This window comes from Lepisma saccharinum, chromosome 11, assembly GCF_977018435.1.
Source record: "Lepisma saccharinum chromosome 11, izLepSacc3.1, whole genome shotgun sequence".
In the NCBI taxonomy this organism is placed as follows: domain Eukaryota; kingdom Metazoa; phylum Arthropoda; class Insecta; order Zygentoma; family Lepismatidae; genus Lepisma; species Lepisma saccharinum.
This window is the reverse complement of record NC_139239.1, coordinates 83,796,410-83,818,268: the sequence shown is the minus strand read 5'-3', so window position 1 is coordinate 83,818,268 and position 21,859 is coordinate 83,796,410. Positions and strand designations below refer to the sequence as shown.

Here is a 21,859-nt window from a genome sequence, read left to right as displayed (position 1 = left end):
ATGTCAAGCAAAAGTTACATGTTTCATGAATATACGTAATTTCATTTCAATTTCATATATTGCATTAATTATTATGTATGAATGATAATTAATTACAAATTCATCGCATGTTAGAAATTAATCATCCTGGGTAGATGAGTTGCACTGTGTTGGAAAAAGAAGCCTTGTTTCCCCTTCGTGGTCAAATATCCTGTACATGACTTCGTATGTATATTGTTATTATAATTATTTTAATTATGATCAAATTTTAATATATCCACACGGTAAAAGTGGAAAAATATGACTGACCAACAAAAGCAATGCTTTCTGTAAGCGAATGGTTCCGAGTAGGGTTTCTATCGATGGTTAGTATTGCGCTAACAACTTTAGATTCAGCATTAAGTAGTATATACACATGAAGCAATCTTTAATACGTATTCTGTCAAAACAAAATTTCCTTGAAGAAAATAAGAAATCTTTTTGTTATGAACTGAATTCGTTTTATTATGCAAACTCAAGCAACACATCAACAAGGCTTTTATTAAAATATTACAATCAAATGTGTCCTTTTGTTGTCAGCTTTCACATAAAAATGTATACGTGTGTTTTCCCGTTTTCAACTGAACGAAGGCTCTCTTAAATGGTCTCCATAACTTTGCATTTATCTTTCATGCTTATCTACCACTGAAATCGTACGTGGCGAAACAACAGCTACAGTATTATTCGTAGCCATGGAAACCCGCCATTGAAAAGTCCCTGCATTTGTAACGGAATGGAGTTCGGTTATTAAATTCTACTCAATAATGCACAAACCGTGTTCCAACTTTTGAACGTGTTTGAAACTGTAAGTTCGGTTGCACAGTACCTGACATCGCGCTCCGTTGTGACTAAGAATGGGGGTTATTTTTCTGGCGTCGAGGTTTTGGAGAACACAGAACGCGCAGAAGGGGACCCAGGGAGGAAGAAGGGCCGGTCCCCCTCCTCCTGCGCTTATATGCATGACGATACATTTTCCCCCTCGTACTCAAAAACAAGTTCCGAATGTATTAGCGAAACATTAGCAGCGCAGGGACGATGCAATAGAGGACTGCAGCGGAAGGAGCGACGCGTGCAGCGCCGGCGGATGAATATGGCGCTGCTAGACTCCGCTCCGACACGACACAATGTTGTCAGCCACGGGAAGGGACCGAACGGGCTCTGTCCATTCTTCGTGACCAGGCATCGGAACGAACGTGTGCTTCTCCTTGGGCCTCTTCCCTTCTGCCTCCCACGTTCCTTGTCTTCCCCCTTTAGGCGAGGGAGACTCCGAGGGATCAACTTCCCAAAAATCCCCGTACCAGCAACGTCGGGAAGTTGCTGAATTCAAAACATTACCAATAATCAATGAGTTTCGTTTCGTTATAGTCTGCATCGACGCGCAGAAATGGCTGCATGTGCTTGACAAATACAAAGAGCACAAACAATTTAACGAACGGTAGTCTGCAAGTATGAAGTGAGCATTTTGGACGACGTGGAAAGAAACCAGGAAGAATTCCATTTAGTGAACATTCATATTTAAGAAGTTGTTTTCGAAAACTCGTTAGTATACTCCAATTCTGAAAAATTACATGTTCATAGAATTCCTCCTAGGTCATTCAAGTCAACCTTTGCGTGGTTTGCTTTCACTGTTGTCTAGTTATCTTATTCAGGGTGGTTCCCTCGCTAGAAGCACCAAACTTTTGTCTATAAAACTGCCACTTACTTAGTTTGTATTGAAAATGTGTATGCACATACCTTGAACAATGTAAAACAGGATCTGCTCATATCCGATGCTGAAAATGGTATAGTCCAAGTGAGGTCTAAAATATCAGGATTCTGAGTAAGAAAATTTTGAAGCCATAAACAAACCGCACACGTTTTTCATGGTCTGTAGGTTGCAATTCTTGAACACATGACACGCGGTAAGCGTGTAGTTTTAATTTTTTGAAGCTTTTTGACACGTGGAATATGGGAGATTAGTTTCTTGTGAAAGTCTTCAAAATGATTTTATTGGTGATGCCAGTAATCGCTCCTTTACATCCTGTCTTGTCTCTTCAGACATTTTCCGGCCTCGTGAATTCTGTGTGACAAGACTTCCCGTTGTCTCTAAGTTTCTTACCAATTTCTGGAAACAACACTTTGAAGGTACACGCCTCACACGAAATTCAGTCTGAAATGCCCTTTGACATGCTTAAAATGAACCAATTTGCCGGTATTTACGGACGAGGAACACACGCTCTTCGATTGTGTACATTGTAATCAATATACATTCGAGCCAACACTACCGAGATGCATTGTCGCGGAACAAAACAAATGAAGGTCACTGGAAGAGTCCAAACCTATTGCGAGGGGTTAAATCCTGTTTTACATTTTTCAAGGTATGTACATAGAAAATTTCAAAACAAACTTTAAGTAAATGGCAGTTTTATAGACAAAAGATTGGGGCCTCTAGCGAAGGAATCACCCGATAGAAAATAGGCTTGTGGTGTCACGAAACTATCACAAATATCTAGACAACATCGACAGTCGAACTCGCCAATTTTGGTGAAATGTTTACAAAACGAAACGAACCCCCACATCACAATTCTAAACATTTATCTACAGCATAAGAACAACTGGGTGTTGCCTAACTCTAAGCTGATTCAATCGCAACTTTTCAACGAGAAGTTCTGCTATCTCCGCTGAGTTAGACAACACACATAACGCATTGCAGGGAAGCCGGTGTTTCAGGATATATGTGTCCCATTTTTATTGCCGATGACTGTACACTGTATAAAACACACCGTATTACTAACTTCGTTGGCCCTGTACCATACATGTGCCTACCATTATCATGTGTACACATTCATCAATTGACACACTTAAACTTGCCATTTTCTTCAATGATCCTATCTGATCTTTTTCAATTGATGTATTTCAGTGGATCACATTGTACCATAAAAGTATTGATACTATTGATACCCTCCTATGCATTTATCTACATATTTTGATGCATGAAAAGTTCATCGTTAACGGTTTTTGTACTTTCATGTGTTTCTGCAGTCAGAAATATTAAGCATGATGGTGTCAATTGACACATTTTGGATTCTGTTTGTCCTTTAATACAAACTTCAGCAGAGCAACTGCAAAGTAAATCACCCGCCTGCTCTTTGAGAGCAGAGAAGCACGTCAACACCCACCATGAGCACATTAAGATTCGACAACGAAGGGAAACAGAACAACAAAGCGTCAGCAGAAAGGTAAACACGGCGTGGTACAGGGCGCCATAACTCTTTATGTGCCCGCGTAAGCCCTTCCGCCCTTTCCCGCCGCATTGTGCTCCGTTCCGCCGCTGCCCTTCCCTCCCTCAACGTTTCCAGTATGCTGGCTGTTTCGGACGGACACAACAGGCTACTTTCGGACGGTGACCACAGAGGATGGCCAACCAGCGTAACGTCCTTTTGTAGTTCTTGAAAACCCCAGCGCGGCAGCACCAGCTTCTCAAGGAGGACGAGATACGTGTAATTGCGTTGTTATTTATTCAACCGTTCCTCACGCCAAGTTTGCTTCGGATTCCACTGCATTGTTTGAAAGGAGGCTGCAACAATATGGAGACGTACAATGCAAGTGCATCTCTCTTTTCGGGACATCTCCAGTTGAATTCCCTAGGCTCTCCGTGTTGATGACTGGCCTGGGTCTGCCAACAAGAAAGATTGAATATTCGATGTTTTGCGCCCGTCACTTCCTTTTAATTCTACTTTCAAAAACGTTGTGGCTTAATTTCTAGGAAAAGAGAAGTGATACGGTTTTGAATCTAGACGAACTGAAACTTTCTCAACCGTTGAATGACGAGAAATGGCTCTTAAAGCTTTAGTAGAAAGCTAAAAAAAATTATCGGTGGCCAAGTACTTTGTGTTTGGACTCACTATGGACGGACGCAGGTTTGAGTTCTGGCGTAGGAATCGGTCTTTCTTTCTGAGCGTCCTTTCACCAATTTCATAATCATCATCTCGATTAGTCAAAAGTGTGTCATTAAATCGAAGTAAAATGAATAAAATCATTCATTCAGTCATACACCCAAAGTACTACAATTACAAATATACGATCTGTACATATATGCTTTATCAAGAATCTCTGCTTGTTAGGATACTTCCCGTGGCCGTTCGAGGCAAAGGCTGTGGACGCTGGTACTGAGTGTGGATCGCAAAGGCATTGCCTGCACAGGGTCGGTTCGGGTGAGAGCCACATCCAGCTGCTACCACGTCTCGGAAATGATATGCTAACAGCCCTAAACCTAGGCTCTTAATCTAACAACATATGCATTATTAGAATAGTAATTGCGAAAGTAATGCATGTAAATTGGTTAGGAGAAACCAATTTTCGCGAAGTGTTTGCAGCTAGATGTTGCCCCGCACCAAACCCCTGCAAGGAGAGGGTTTGCTGTAGTTGTTAAAACAAGGGGAATACCCAAACACAGAGCAACCACCAACGATATTCCTCTTCTCTTCTCGAAAACTGCTTTCCCGGCGCAGGACAGCGAGGGCAATCAGTGTGGTGAAGCGTGGAAACGAACGAGCCAGCCTCATCATTGACTGGAATCACTTTTAATAGCTGTGAAGGAAGCGAGTGGGGGCCCTATTGAATAAGGAGGAATTGTTTGTGAGTCTGTGTCGAGCATCGATCTGAAGGCAAACGTGTTCTCGGTAAACGCCGCGATCGACAGTTTCTTTGTTGCGAACTGAGCACGACGACTCCTTGGGTAGAACGACAGCCCATGATAGAGTCGAGAGGTCAAATCGATTGCAGCCGCAGATCGAGCGAGATATGACGCTTATTTTCGCTCTCGTTTCCTCCCAGGCGAGGTTGAAGACCGATTCAGAATCTTTAAGATGGCCACCGTCATCAACGGCTGTTCTCCCATCATCCCAAGTCACGACAGGAATGTTTCAGAACGGCCTAATTTGCGATAATATCAAAAAAGGGAAGGGGATATCTACAGTAAACCTGCCCCCATTAAATAACGTTAAATTTATTTTAAAAGAACAACTAAATTCTTTAAAATAACATTACAGCTTGTATTAAGAAACATCGAAATTTTAAATATAAAGCATTGTAATTGCGCATGATAAGGAATAATGTGGAAATTTTTCTTTACCGTTTCCTAAGTGAGTGAAGTCTCATATGGCCAATATCGGCCCAAGGGAAGAATTCTGAAGCATGGTGCTGATCACAGTCTCAGATTGAGGATTTTTGCAACACCCTGTTTCACACTCCTTGCTTTATGGATAGGATTGGAGATCATACCAGTTCAGTTCTGCATTTGTATATAAGTTGTATTACCTATTTCAACATTTCCCCAAGAAAGAAAATAGCGCAGAATATTTTCCTCGTTTTTACAAAAACATTCATTTATTTAACTACAGATGTTTCCGACAGTGATTGTAATTTCATCACATACTTTCACCTTTTTACCCTTTATTCTTTCTGAATTCACTCTTTCCACTTCCTGTTTTGGAATGAATTACCCCTCGAAACTGATAACACACTTTCAAAACCTGTTTCTAAGTCTCAATTATAATATCTTCTTCTAACAGTTATTATATTAGTGCACTCTGACTACAATGTAGAAAAACGCTGAGATCTTGCAACACTGATTTTCTTGCATGTAACATTTTTAATTCTCTAATTTCTTCCTACATCTAAAAAGCACATTGTACTTGGTAGATTGTTCCGTGGTAGAAAATGTTTCATGGTTCAATCTTCGACATAGAAAATAAAACCAAAGTAATAATTAAAATTTATTTAAACAGATCCTTTGTATACTACTCGATCAACCAAATCACAACAAAGGTCAACCTAGCTTGTGTATGGGCACTAGCAGAACTGCAAAACAAACACAAACAGCAACAAAATATTGTCGTAGGATTATATCCTGAAAGATATGCAGCCGGTGATTTTTTTTGTGTAATCAAAGAGGTCATATATGTGCTGACTTCTCGTGAAAGTTTCTTCTTAATAATGCTTGGAATATTCGCCATGCATGAATACATCCAACCCGCCATTTTGTTTCCCAAAAGCTGTTCTTTCCTTCCTCAAGTGGTGTGACGTCATGTGACATTAAGATCAGAAGCAATGGAAGTGGCGGCGGTATGTGAACAACCTCCAGCCCGTGCTCCCGACTCCCTCTTCTACCCTATAAACTAAGCCTCTCTGCCATCCAGACATTACCCACTGTTCCCCTCCTTCCCTTCCATTCCCCCTCTCTCCCCTCTCCTGCCTTCTTTTATCCCAGCTTCTTCCTCCCAGAATCAATGGCGTGGAAGACTGGACCTTACCTTCTCAGCCCACAAGGCGACACGAGCGCCAATAGGGCGGAGCGGAAGACGATCGAAGCTGAGAGTGGGGGAGAACGAATGTTGAAATCTAAACGCATGCACTTCGAGCCACAGCCAAAAGGGGAAAGTGTGGTAGCTAGTATATGCATGGAAATGTTTTTTCCTTTAACATTTCTAATTTTGCTGCCTTCATAGTCATATAAATGAATGATAACAATATTCAGTTGCTTAGTAAGAACTGTCGCGTCATAGTTATCGATATTTCGGTTATTTTTATTTGCTTTTACGTGTACGTAAATATCACAATAGTACGTTGATTGTGGAGCAAAAAACAGGTCTTCCAGTTTATTAATTAAAAATTTGCAAGTAATTGTTCCAAACTTTATATTCTTTTGCATCATATCGAATTAGCTAACGGCAAAATGTTGTGATCATAATAAGCATATAAAAATTACTAACAATTGCAGAATATTAGGCAACAAACAGTCTTCCAATACAAATTAAACCTAATACCGAATATTCTTCTCTCCTCTCTATGTACTTACGAAAAAAACATTGTGTGTATGCGAAATACTCGTTTTGATATAATATGTCAAGTGAATTTCTTGCACACACAATTGCGCTGTTAGTTAGGTTTTCTGAAAAAAAAAAAAATAATTTTGAAGCGTTAGTGTGAAATTTTCTTTAGAGCAATATTCAAGCGCAAGTGCTTTATTTTTATTTTCTTCGAAAATAGTAGAAATTGATACAAATGTCGTAAGAAGAATACAAACGAGCCAGCTGTGATTAAGCGTAAAAGGGCGGAGAAAAATATGAAGCGAGATTGAATTTTAATGCTTTTACGAAAGAACATGAGCAGCGTCGAAAGTTTTGCAATCAAGAACATTTATTGATAGACCCTATTGGATTCTTTCATGAATAATATTGTGTACAAGATCAGGTTTCTAATGTAATTTACGCATATAACCTTACTTCGATGGACAACTCGACACATCTGAAGAAAACAATGTAGAATAGAGAAAATATTCTGTTACATAGGTTACAAACATCAAAGTAATTTAGTAGTAAATCAGCTGTATACAGTGTACACGTATTTTCTCGATCTCCTAAATACTTCTGTTTACATTCCATCTTAGACACACGACTCAAGTATTCGGTTAAAAAAATATGAAATAATCATGATTCGAACTAAGGGAATGTGAATGTAGCTAAGAACCCTTTGATTTCACCCTCAGAACAAATCTAAGTGGCATAATCACTTCTTTGTTTTGTTATTCAATTTTAAAGACATATTTATTATTTGGAAACACAGTCAAGTTTTTTATTGATTTCGTTAAGGTTACTTCGCTTTTCTGTCATTTTTGGCTAATCGGTAAGATGGGAATGAGTGATGATAGGATGAAATTGATGAAGGGATCTCGCAAAGAACAAAGGTCCAGACTGGGATTCGAACCCGGCACCCCTGGCATCGTAGCGCGATGTGATAACCCTACCGCCACAGAGGCCGGAAAGTTTATTAATGTATAGAAACACTATCTTCTAGAGCTGGAGGGAAGCGACTAAGAGTTAGAAGCCAAAGAGAGACAAAGTGCGATGCAATTCTATCAAAAGATTATTTGGTTGCAAGGGTAGGTCTCGTAGAATTGCCTCGAGTTATAGAATCCGCCCAGCGGGCGATGTTTGACACGAGTTTAAAGAGACCGAGATAATAGAAGCGTAGGTAGCAGCAAGGACCGCCGGGTGGTCACGTGACCTGCCGAAGAGCAAGCGATGGGAAATCGCCGTTATCGTTCCCCGCCATTCCTGCCTCTTTCAATGGAGCCTTGTTTCTGTGTGCGTTTGTGTTACTGTGCGTGGACGCTCGCTTGTGTGATCGTATTTGTGTCGGAGGGCTTCCTTTTCACTTCGCAGAATGGTTTCAACAGAGATCCCCGACGAGATGCCCTCCCGCGCGTATAAAGAGAAGTGCTGTCATCTCTTGATAAGTCGGAGAGTTAGAATCAAGTGATCGAGCGACATCACTTGCAGAATGCGAACATTGCCGCTCTTCCCCCTTCTTTTTTTCATGGAGACCGGGATTGGCCTGGGGTTAAAAAAAAAGCGTATGTAACAGAATGATCTCTCGCATTTCGTCCACGCACGCTCACGCACACTCACCCGACACTCTCTTTTCTCTCTCTCACCCCATCTTCATCAACCGACAGCCCTCACCCACTCGCATTCGCCACCAATTCCCTCTAAATCCCTCTCATAATACGAACCTACACTCGTAATCCAATTGGGGTCGTGGGCATGGGACACAATCTAATCACAATTTTGCAGGGAACATCAAATGTCAGTGGTCAATTGAAACGCCCGGAGAGCGAGTGAGCTGCGAGAGACAGAAAGCCGGGGGGAGGGTGGGGAGGGAGGCCCCAGGCGGAGGGGCAGGGGGCGGTTGTATAGGCTGGGAGCGGAGTGCACGGAAACAAACCGCTGATGTGAAGAAATATACTTTTATATAGCTCGTACGTATGCTCGTCTCTGTGCGACTATAAACGGAGCTCGGCGTTCTCTCTGTTCGCGGCACAAACGGGTTTTGCTTTTTTTTGCGAAGTGAGTTGGTGTGAGTTGGGGGATTTCGAAAATGCTGCACCGCGTTCGCAAATGGAGCAACACTTGTTGGTGCATTATTTTAATTGGATAGCGGCGTTCAACTGAGGCTCTCGCACTCCCGTCTCCCCGTCGGCTCCTGTGCCGGTCCTCTGGGAAGGATTGCAATCTATTGAGGGACAGAAAGGACAACTGGGAGGCGTGCTTCTGTTTTGAGCTTCCCATCATCCCCTCCCCCCTCTCCCTGGTCCCCTGCGAGTGTTGGTTTTTGGATCTGCGTGCCTCATCATTGCTGAGTTAGCCTTGGGGAGACTTTTCCCCCGATGTCCGTTGTACTGTTATGTGGGACGAAAAAAGTTAATTATCGAAATATCCTATTGTCGCCCTTTGATGAATTGGGTACCCTCCCTCCGGGGAGAATAGAAATGGATGTAAAGCAGCTGCATTTAATTAGGAAAGATTTTTGAAAAAGAACAATAATAGATCGATGGAGGCTACATGTGGACGTTTTGATAATAGATGAAACATGTATGTACTGCTTAGCATGTGACACATTTTATTTCGTATGCTGCTGAATCCGGTTCTTTTGGCACCGTTCAAACTCGCGAGAAGCGAAAAATACATAGTTTCTTTAGTCGAAATAAAATATCCACTATCGTAATAAGGGTCTCAGGATTGTTTCATGTTTGTAGTGCGTTATTCATGTGTGAAATCTATTAAATTTATTCCATACGTCCCAATTTCCACCCTTCCTCGCTTAACCATGCCAGACTAGTTTTTGTTTCATGACAAGATGTGTGATAAACTTCCTTTTATATTCTTGGTTTAGCTTTTAAGCCTTTGTATGCTCTCCACACTTGATTCGTTCTTCTTCATTTATCGCTCTATTTACCACATCCATTTTTTGGTTACTTTTCCTGTTTAACGTTGCTCTCTATCTAATCTCGTATTCTCAGTACGCGACTGACTGCTCTCGGAAAAACACATTGAAACAACACTCACCCACAACAACGTTATTATCGGCTCACTTGAGGACCAAAGAGTCAAGTTTCTTACCAACAACTCTAGAAGACAATACGGAAATCAGAGGACGAAAAGTATTACTACGCACCAAAGGGACATTTCGTTGTATGGAAATGTCCTCGTACAGGAAATGTACAGGCGACACGTGTCGCTTGAGGATTTCATCAATCTAACGCAGGGTAGTTGGTGTGAAACGTTGCTGTTGTTTGGCTCGTTGCCAAGCCACATGAGTCGCATGTCTTTTGTCGCTTCGGTCTGAAATCTCTCTTAGACTGTCATTTCTCCAGTCAACTACTTACATTGAACGTGAACTCTTTCGGCTGATTATCGAAGTTATCATCTCTCTTTACCTATTTTTATTACGTGTCTCTTTCTGAGAGCTATTTTTAACTGTCACTTCGGTTGCATTTGTGTGCATCGACTACAATTGATGAGTCCAGGGGGAAAATCTGATGTCACATTTTCCTGTGAACAAATTCAAGTGTTCAAGACTCACTACTTTCACCGTGTATACCATCTTCAATTTTTCACATTTCCCTTTATTGTACATACGTATATGAAATGGCATCATGTGCTAGAAAAATATTACACCAGGAAGCTGAATGGAATATACATATAACACCCGAAAAAAACATCTTCTAAAGCCATACTTCACCAGAGTAACATTAGTTCAAAAACACCGACAGATGGCATTTAAAATATACAATAACCTACCAAATGATATAGAAGCAGCAAATATGACAAGGTTCAAAATCAAACTGAAAAAAATAAATAAATCAGGAATATTATAGCGTTAGTGAATACTTAAATTGTAAATTATAGAAATTTATATTTTTTGTCTGAACTGTACTGAACCCTCCAAATACCATTCTATGTGTTTTATATGGAGTAATGGAGTTCAAATTCAAATTCTCAGGACTACTAGAGTTTTTCTTCACTTGCACATTTACAACATGCAAAAGTATACTGACGGAGCTATCTGATGCCATCGACAAGCGCTAATCGAAAAAAAATCGAAGTTATCAGGTTTTTCCCCTGTACTCCCTTCTTCCACGAACGAACAAACATCTTCACAGGTCTTCTGTACTTCCTGTTCTCTTCCGGAATCACGGTGTCACCACTAAATATTTACAAAATTATTGATGGAAATGACCTCGGCGGGACGAAGAACATTTCTTCATGAACGTGATAAACGACGCACAAGGAATCGACGGAAGAAAGAACGTAGAAAAAGAGGAAGGAAGCAAAACAGTCGGATTCCGAGAAGTTTTCCCCCGAATTCCGTTACTTGACCGTTCGGAAAAAGGAAGCGGCTTATTTTCTTGGCACACGGAATCTGCGACCCGGAATCGTTCCTTGCTTCTTGTGACGTCATTACCCTCGAATCGGAGTCGAAGTGGAACAGTATGGAACAGAAGGCAGGGATTTTTTCCTCTCCTCTTTCTTTCCTCCGAGTCCTTTTTGGCTCTTCCGTAAGAAAAGAGAAGATCGGAGCTAGAGCTTGAGGAAGAAGCGGCGTTGCCAATTCTAGTCTTTCGTTTCCGATTTAATATTTTGAGATCACTGAAAAAGAGGAAAAATCTAGTAATTTCCTAATGTAGCGTACAGTTTACAATCAAAACTAACAGAGTTAATGACTTAAAAAGGAAGGGACCTGCAACAATTAAGCATTTTAAAATCAAGAAATAACGCAAAGGCAGATCTCTGTGGAGGAATGGATAGCGCTACGACGACAGCGGTGTTGGGTTCAAATCTGGGCATGTGTGTTCTTTGTGAGTGTCCCTTCACCATTCATTCTATCTCGTAATAACTCAGCCTCATGGTCGAAGAAAGGCAGAAAGGTGACACAAAATAACAAAAATCTAAACAAATAACGCTATTTTTCCAATTTTGACTGGAGAAAACTTTCTTACTATGAATCGAACTTTAATTATGCGAAAAGTTAGTGTGAATTTTTTTGCATGTAAATTTCAGATTGTAAATACAAAATATGATATACATTTTCAGAATAGAGTTTCAAAAGGCTAAACTAATATCTGAAAAAAATATATTATTTCTGTACGGTGATATTTCGTATATTTATCCAAAGGTCATGGAGCAATGCGAAGTTATAATATCCAGTTATTTAGTGCTGTCCTAGCTCACCTATCCCTGGGTTTGATATATAGACTGGTCTGTGAAATCCCAGAATACTCTCCCCCTCAGAAAAAAAGAGAATGCACACACACACACACACACACCATCACACACACACACACACACACACACACACACACACACACACGCACGCACGCAGACCAAAGTGATAAATGAAGATTATTCTGTATAAGAGTGAGGTTTAACACTACAATGTGATACACTGCAACTGGTATCTGTGGCGGAGTGGTCATCTTAACGCTTTACAAAGCTAGAGGTTTCCGGTTCGAAACCTGGTAGAGCATGTTTGTCCTATTCAGTTATTTCATAGGTTCATCGTTATGCTATTCGTCACGATTAACTTAAAAGGTAGATTATCAACGTAAAATAATATAAATAGCATAGAAGTAGAAAAATTATAATTTATAATTGCTGGTAATTCTATTTCTGGCTTTCGTGTGTCTCTGTGACGACGAGAAGCTAGTCCTCTGGATTGGAGATTCACTTTATATTTTCCACAGGACTTTCTCCTCTACTGGCAGTATTCCTTTTCTCAGTACTTTAAATTTCACAATAGTAGTATTGAAGACCAGTAATAATAATAGGGAGCAGGGTTACAACTTGAGGAAGACTATCCATGTTACTCGGGAATAAGGAACCCGGTTAAGTTTGCAACACTTTCAAATCAGTAATTCCAACATGACGTGATTATAGAATTCATGAAACACAAAGCTCGGACATGAACTGCTCGAGGAATCAGACTCTCAAGATGGTTTATCCTGAGTTCGGTTTCTGATTAAGGCAGAAGTGAGTTTGTTTTTGTTTCAAAGTGAGTTCTTTTGTTTCATTTGTTCTTGTAGCCAATATTTTCCAACCGGGAAGAAAGGCGAATACTAATAAAACCACATACATATCAAACCATTTACTTCGAGAAGCACGGACACACGAAGTTGTGTTTTGTAAGAAGCCCATTTCAGAAGCTCGCGACAAATCCTCAATACTTATGCAACCAAGTGTTGCACAAGAATTTCTGCTTGGAACGGCAAATCGCCCTGCAGGGGAAACACGGAATTATTTAACAGAAATTTAGTTCCCACCGACACACGCAAAGAAGTTACGCCGGGAAAGATGTCGTAGTCGATTTGGCAACACCGCCGTCTCGGATGTGGAGGAGAGAGAGAGAAGCAATGTTGCCAAGTGACCCCTGAAATTCCCGCCACCCTGCAGGCAGGAGTGCATTACCCACCAGGGGTGCTCGCCATAATGTCAGCGAAGCCAGCGGGGTCCACACAATGGATAGAGCTTCTTTCCTCCGACTCTCACTAAGCACCAGAATGCATTACGATATTCTTTCCCTCCCTACTTCGCTCTATATCTTCCCCCATCGTTTCTTCTATTCTTTTTTCCAATCCTACTTCTCCTTCACCCCTCCTATCTTTTCTTGCTCACTTGAAAACTCAGTTACTGAGCCTTGTCAAGCCGATTTATCCCGTACAGGAAAAAAGAAAGGAAAAACAGTTTCCGAAAGCAAGGATAGAGAAAACAAAACTGCACACAAGATGAATAAATAGTCTTATCCTTGCTTAACTCACGTTGTCTTTACAAGTACAAGTCTGTCTGTCATTCACACATTGCGATAGAGAATATAGAGATTCCTTCCATGTTGCATTTTCATTCGACTGTTTAACGTTACATATTTCTAACATGGGATTACCATTCGATTTTAATTGTTTACGTCGTTTTTCTTCTCCTTAGGTTAATCACGAAGAAAAAATAAATGATTGATTTGGTGTTTTAAGTCCACTTTATGCACACTAAGGCTGATCGGGACTGGACATACAGTTTAAAGTGAGATCCGAACCACTATGTGCCTCCACCGGGTATCGAACCCGGGACCCCTTGATTACAAGTCGACGACGCTACCATTGCGCCATCGGGGAGGCCCATATTGATATCATTATTATTATAATTAATTAAATGGTATTTATCACAAATTTATTTGTACAGTCACGGACACTGTCGGGTTGTAATGAATACATTGACATTCGATGGAATCGTTACAACCCGGCAGTGTCCGTGATTGTACATGAATATTCACGTATGTGTGTGTGTGTGTGTGGGGGGGGGGATATTCGATATGAACAATTTTACTAACGCCTTTTTAATGTATTTAAATGCAGTGTAATGTTGTAATTTGTGTCTTGTAGATAGACATTATCTGACGTAGTGCTTTATTTTTTTATATACAGTTGTTATTCCCCAACAATATTCTTAATATAAATTATTAGATCTTACATAATTATGTATTTTTAATTTACCTGTGTGATTTTGTACTTTTACGTTTGACTTAGTACAGTATTAGATTTTATACTGTGTTCAGCACCTACAAAAAAGTATTATTATTGTTGTGATATAATTTGTAGTTACTTTTATAACAACCAGAGTTTGATGGATTTTCAGAATATTAATATACTGAATTATTTTTATTTATTTAATTATGGCTGGAAAAAATATGCATGTTTGTGTTGCTTACCGAGAAAATTTTGTTGTGGTACCACTCACCTAGACTATACGGTAAGCTGAACAGATATATACAGAGTAATGCCTAAAAGTTACAAGTCCTCTTCTTTCAATGTTAATGCAGTGTGGCTGTAGTTTCATTTCGTTGTCAATAGATGTCACTCTTCCAGCGAAACATTCCCGCAAGAAGTGGTAAACAGTTCCAAAACAGTCGGAAAGCCTGTTAGAGGAGAGCGAATGATCGACAGGTTGGCTGATGAGCAAACAGTGCTTCCGTTACCTTAGAAGGGAAGCGACGGATACGAAATAATGTCTCCGAGGCAATTCGCCCTCAACAATGGTCGTCGCACGTAAAATATGTAGCAAGTTTTACGACAACAAGAGACCTAAGTTGCTCCCTGCCGATGTACTTTCTCGATTAAGTAAATACGTTTAGTAATAAACTAGAAAGCATGAAAGCAACGAAGAATCAGGCTGTCCTATCCGTCACATAATTTATTCAGGACGTTTGTTCATTGTACTTGGCTGCTTGTCTTCTAATCTTGTCTCGAATTCCCATCACCACTTTCAAGGCATATATATTCTACTAAACTATACAGAACACGAGTTTCCTGTTTATCTTCGAAGAGTTCAGATGTTATCGCAATTATATTTGAACTCCATTCGCCCAAATTTGCCTAGAAAAGTTTGTACAGTCACCGGCAATGTAAATGAAACACCTAGGTCCTGAAATGTTCGCTTCCCTGTATGGTGATATGTGGGTTGCCTAACTCTCTGCCACCGCCGTAGAGATAGGCAACACACATAACGCATTGCAGGAAAGCAAATACCTCAGGACCTTATGTCCCATTTCTATTGCTGGTGACTGTACATTCCAACTAATGAGTCAGCGGGCGTAGGCGTGTGTAATCGTAAACCTTTATTTTAATTCCTAATATTTTTTTAAGAAAATGCTTTTGACACACGATTTGATAAAGAAATATGTAAAACAATACGAGGGGGTATCAAAAAGTTTTGCCTGTTGCGATATAATTTGTTTAATAATGGAAAGATTGAAACAATGAACATACATATAGTTTGCCTGTAGTGTCCTCTACTTAGAGTTACCCTTCCATACAGTTGCCATCACGTTGGATGAATTTGTGCCAGTGTTTTTTTCCAGCCCTCAAAACCAGTTTGGAAAAATTCCTCAGAACACTCCCTTTTGTTACTTTACGATGCTTTTCTGCCACTCTTAGCTAATATCGTCATAATTAAATGAAATTGGTGAACACACTCTTATAAAGAACACCCATGACGAAGAATCGAACTGGGAACTTCGATGACAAGATCCAAAGTCGACCATTTTACGCGCTCGCCCAGAGAGTGGAATGATCGATTGAGTGTATTACGATACATTTTTTAAAAAAACAACATTAATGCACTGCATTGCATTTGAGTCAGTACTTCCCTAAAACTGAGCCAAGTCAATGGCGTCATGTTAACATATCATTAGAAATTAGTGTATCTACACGGGCAGAAAATGCCATATATAAGGCCAACCATTCAATTTCTTTGTACCGTCGCGATTTACCATGAAATAGAAATGCGTGACGTGAAAAAGCATTATATAATCAACAAACCTTTGGACAAATGAAATGTTACACTGTGTGGATACTAAATATCCCCGGTTTATAATATATAGTAATAATAACTGAAAATAATTTAAAACTGCCATGTTGCTCTAACATACTGAATACCAAACTGAGTTTGCTGATCCGCATGGTTGAGTGGTTAGCACATCGCGCTACGACGCCAAGGGTGCCGGTTTCGAATCCCGGCCTGGGCATGGATGTTTGTGAGTGTCCATTCATCAATTTCATCATATCATCAATCATCCCCATCTTCGCAAATTAGCCAAAAGTGGCACAAAAAGTGAAGTAAAATAAACTAAATCAATCAATCAAATCAAACTGAGTTCGACTACTTGCATCTATTCACGAGAACATCATTGAGTAAAATCTGTTTCAATCCATTTTTCGTTTTTAAGTTAATTACTGTAAAATTTAGCACATGTTGCTATATTTAAATTTAAATTTAATTTATAAGTCTAGGTATTTATATAAATCTTTAAGGAAAGGTGTTACGTTACTCACAAGCGTTATTTTTGTTCCAGACGAAAACCGAGACCTCAACGGCCACCCGGAAGACGAGCTCAAGAGGCAGCGAACACAATACAACGGAGACCAACTCTATTCGAACGTAAGTCCACTTTTCATAGAAAAATCTCGAAGTGTAATAATAATATTGATTGATTTGGTGTTTTAAGTCCACTTTATGCAGAGGAAGGCTAATCGGGACTGGACATACAGTTTAAAGTGGGATCCGAACCACTATGTGCCTCCACCGGGAATCGAACTCGGGACCCCTTGATTACAAGGCTACGACGATACCACTGCGTCATCGGGGAGGCCTCTGTAATAATAATAATAATAATAATAATAATAATAACTACAAACATCAGAATGAAAATTTTAAAAATGTTAATATTTGGAACATTTGCATTTTTAGACTGAAGAAAGAAATTGACATGGGCAGTTTTTAAGTGATACCTCTTTTGATTTCTATACTATGAAGGCGCTCTTGTATTCAAATATACTGTACGTTTTTGTAGCGAAATAAAAAAAAACAAGGGCGTGAATTTGCTCACCATATGTGCACAATGTTACTTTAGGTCGTAACACAACCGATCGCTGAACTGCCAGTCGACTTCTATGCTTATGTTTATTTCCCTAAACTAGAATGCTAGAGAAACTAAAGTAAGAATTGCCATAATGCTAATATTATTTTTCTTTCAGTTGTGGTCCACGAAGTGGAATATCAAGGAAGAACACAAGTTGCTCTCCGACCTCGGAAACTCTGCTGTCAGCGCCCCTAACGGAGGATCGCCGTACTCTGTGCAGAGCTTCGTATCGGACGCCCAAGGTGGATTTTCAACGGTTACCACAACTGGGTCAACCTCTGACCTCTACGATACCATTAGTACCATGACGCAATCACAAAGTACGCCCGTCTACACCCCACCGATCGGATCCTCTCTCGGTATGTAGAACCAGCGATCGACTTTCACATCAAAAACGGGACGTGCAGGTGACGGTCTATAACAAAACTCTATTTGCACACGATGCCTTCCAAAGCACAATTTTCATATATAGCACATATTTAACTACTTTTAAAGTACATCCACTAATAAACTACTGATTCAGATTCAATGACAGCATCACTCACTTCATTACTTGGCAGTTTATTGAATCTGGATTGGGATCTTCTCTTTATACCACTTAGTATAATTTTCTCGCAGTATTCTTCCACACGTAGAATTAAACGGCCTCCTTTCCTATCAAACTTCTGTAGCAGGGAGAAACAGTATCTCATTGCAATCGAAGCACTTGGGATATATACAAGCATCTTCCCTCATTAACTAATGCTTGCTTGGTTAGAAACGTTCGAATATTGAGTAAAACGGAGAGAGATAATCTTGTCCTCATGTAAATAGTGTATAGGATTAAAATAAATAATTAATTTTTTAAATTTTAGACATATTCACTGATAGTATTTTTCACTTCATTTCATAATGCTTCAGAAATCAAGAATGTCTCCATAAAACCTATTTTTTCTTGATAATTCCGATCTTCATGGCAGAGTGGTTAGCACAGTACGCTACGACGCCAGGGGTCCCTGATTCGAATCCCTGTCTGAGCATGGGTGTGAGTGTCCATTCATCAATTTCACCACTTACCCCCATCTTCGCGACTAGCCAAAACTGGCAGAAAAGCTAAGTAAAATAAACAATCAAAATTATTGTGAAAAAATTAAGGACAATGTAAATTTGCAGACAAAGAAAACAATGTAAATGCCATATTCCGTCATATTTCATACTGAGAAATTTTTTTAGTCTGTGACAAAAATCTTCAAAGTTTATATTAAAATTTAATTGCAACTAGAATGTACTCTACTTACCAGTAAGCACTTTCTGTTCTGTACGTGAAAACCTTAGCATTTAACGACCTGTAAAGTAGACAGATGTCAATCTTCAATTCTTAAAGAATTGCATAATATTATCTTTTGCAAACACGCTATTATGTACATTACTATCCAATGAATATGCTTTCATAAAATTTGCACTGCTTTATGTAACGAGTATGCTTGTGTGATATTTTTTCATACGTATGCCTGAGAGTGTGACTGCAGCAAATAATATTAGGAAACTTTTTTTCTGGAAGAACATTAACATGACTGGTGTTGGGTGACCATAGAATATCTTGCAATAGCATGGCTTGTTTGCAAGAATGGGGCAATTTCACATGTACTTGGCCTTTGGTGTCACGGTGCGGTTGGCTTTGTTTTTCTGATGGTGCAGAAGAAATTTATTTTTCACAACTGGATTAATTGTCTTACATTAATTAGCATTGAAAGCGTGTAAAATGTAATGGTAATATCAAAGTTCATTGGTTCATCTCTCATTTAAATTTGTTTTATGTTTTCGTAGAATATAAGTGCATTCTTAATAATATTAATGTAACACTCGCACAACAATAGCACTAGCAAGAAAATAGTGAAACATTTTGTTACATATAAAGTTTGGTTTAATTTAGTGGGAGCTGATCAAAGTACAATATATTGGGTTTACTTCAATTATAAATTTTATTGCATGCAAATAACGGAAAATGAACAGTGCATGTTAAATGTTCCAGAAATATGATGAAATGTTTTACCAAGCACTCTTTTATATTCCCATTTTACACTGAAGGGTTGGCAACATTTAACCCTTTTTTATTGATGATATGCAAACATGTAAGGGGGTACAAAGTGCATTAATTTTCGTCATATCGACTCGGCTGTTTATAGAATAATATTTTGGGTCCACTTACAGTTACAGTTACATTTCCATGTTAAATATTTACATCAACGCAGAAGATAAGCCTTATACTGCTAATTCTATCAACGCTATGATAAAGTGTCTTATAAAAAATACATCTGCATTCGTATTACCACCACTACCTATTCAAACTAATCGATGCATCCTCGATAATGACAGCATTACTTTGCTTCTTGATGTAGTTTTTAACAAAGAATACTGTCAGTTATTATATGTCCATCATAAAATATGCAATGAAATGTAGGACAAGTTAAATCAATTGAATTGGTAGCTTTAGTCTGTTCAGTGTATTCTTAATTTAAATTAAATATATTTTAGCTTCAAAAGTTTTCATTAACTTAATCGCATTCATACATATATAAGAATTCACGAACAATTATCAATGGTAGGTACCAGAAGTTACGTGCATTTATCTCTCTGTCTTTGCTATATAATGTTAGAAACAAGTGTACATTCATCGACTTTGAATTTCTCAGTAAGTCTTATAATATGATCCTTGTTCGGTGTGTCATGTTTTATTATATTTTTCTTTATTTAGGACTACTATAGACTTGCATTCTTTATTTTAAGAACCTTATTTGTAATTGCACTATTTTTCTAAAACTTATATCAACATGAAGTAAGTCTTGAAGCTTACCTCTACTCTGAAGATGAGAGTGATGTCAGCTCTCGAGAGCTTGGAATCTTTTCCACAACTCACCTGGTCGATATCCCGAGAGAATCTTCATTATATCAACATATTTGAATTCACACTTTTCTCCATATTTTTGTATAAATATGTATTAATACGTTTGCTTTCTGTTATTTCTCGTTGTACTTGATGAATAAATAAGATATTATTTATAAGATGTTGAACCAATGAGCTTTGTCAGGTGTTTAAATTTTTTCTGCTATAAAACGAAATGAAAATCCGAGAGACTGTTTGACGAACGGCAGAAAAGGATCTAATTTGAACCTGGTTGTATTCGACAGGAAGTGGTACGTTGACGCCACTGGCACCAATCAGTATGCAGGAAATGAAGCCCATTCTTGGTTCGCCAAATGTTCTGGATCCTTCCATGTCACCTTACCAGCAAGGTAATGATGGTTGAGTATGAATGCGGATATCTTTGTATGTGTGTGTGTGTGTGTAATGATGAATTAACGGGAAAAAATGAATATTTATTTTCTCTGTAACACAAATATTATGCTTGACGAATAGTAAGTTTTAAGGTTTTCAATCAATATACGGAAGTATCAATTGCAATAAATTACAAGTAAAATATTATATTAAGCGTCATGTACAATATTTAATATACGCTAAAGATAACGACGTAAACAACACTTGGCAGTTAGTACGAGAAAAAATACGTGGTCTACAAAGTATAAAAGTAATGTTTTTCTTTACATGCGTTCAAGAACTTTATAAATTGCAAGTACACCAAATGAGACTGAAAAAATAGAAATATCGTAAAGTTTATAAGCAATAATAATACACACGATTTAAAACAAAATTGTATTGTGTTCAACATGTCTATTTTTAAAATGTATTTATTTATTATTAAATAGACAAATGCGTCTGACGTACATTGCTCTCAAAATGTGTAGCTCTTTCTCATAAAGTTAGAAGAGAAATTTCCTCTTGAGAGGTCTTCGAACCTTTGCAAAAAATTCTCTTTGGAGCTACTTCTTTTACGGTTTCTTCTTTCATGTAATTTAATTCTAAACATTCCTTAAAAAAAAGTTCTTTCGAAAGGCAATTAACAATTGTGACACAGCACTTCTGTAAGGTTTAAATTATTTATGAACTTCGTAATACGATTCTAATTTTCTTTTTCTGCGTTGAACACTGTTTGCCCGATGAGTTTCTGATATAACTTTCCTTTTTTATAATCTCTAACAAAAAATTACGTAGATAATTAGAATAATTACCTGTTTACGTTATAACATTCAGAGAAAGTTATTTTTACAACAGAAATAGGATTAATTTGCTATTATCATGCCTTTTTAAATATGCGTTAGTATACGTATATTCCCCGTGCCATACGTTTGAATTCGGTAAGATTTCTGCAAGCAAAATGAAGTATTATTTGAAACTCAAATCGCGGTATTTCACAACTAAACTTTTTTACATTTCACGGAAAATTGTCATATGAAATCACAATCATTTTATAAATTAAAATCTGTAATGTACATTCCACGTAGTAACATTCAAAAACGCATTTGAATTCTTCCATTTCTATTATGAATACCGTAAATACAGATCCAATCTGTACTTTCAATTTTGAATTTGTCACTAACAGACTTCAAGCCTAGCTTAAGAATATTTTCTACTAACAATATTTTTCACCTTCCAATGCTCTTGAAAACACATCACTTT

The 21,859-nt window shown here is 38.6% G+C and overlaps 1 protein-coding gene across 9 annotated transcripts in view; it reads left to right on the top strand.

The window, feature by feature from the left end:
- LOC145994950 (paired box protein Pax-5-like) overlaps positions 1-21,859 on the top strand; it is a 288,640-nt gene that overhangs the window by 252,647 nt on the left and 14,134 nt on the right. For 7 of the 9 annotated variants that reach the window (XM_083131471.1, XM_083131468.1, XM_083131475.1 and 4 more), the window contains 3 exons: positions 16,738-16,823; positions 17,420-17,663; positions 20,473-20,577. In XM_083131471.1, the coding sequence (XP_082987597.1) occupies positions 16,738-16,823; positions 17,420-17,663; positions 20,473-20,577 (435 nt within the window). The remainder of the gene's footprint in view (positions 1-16,737; positions 16,824-17,419; positions 17,664-20,472; positions 20,578-21,859) is intronic. The other 2 variants (XM_083131476.1, XM_083131469.1) reach the window with 1 other exon arrangement.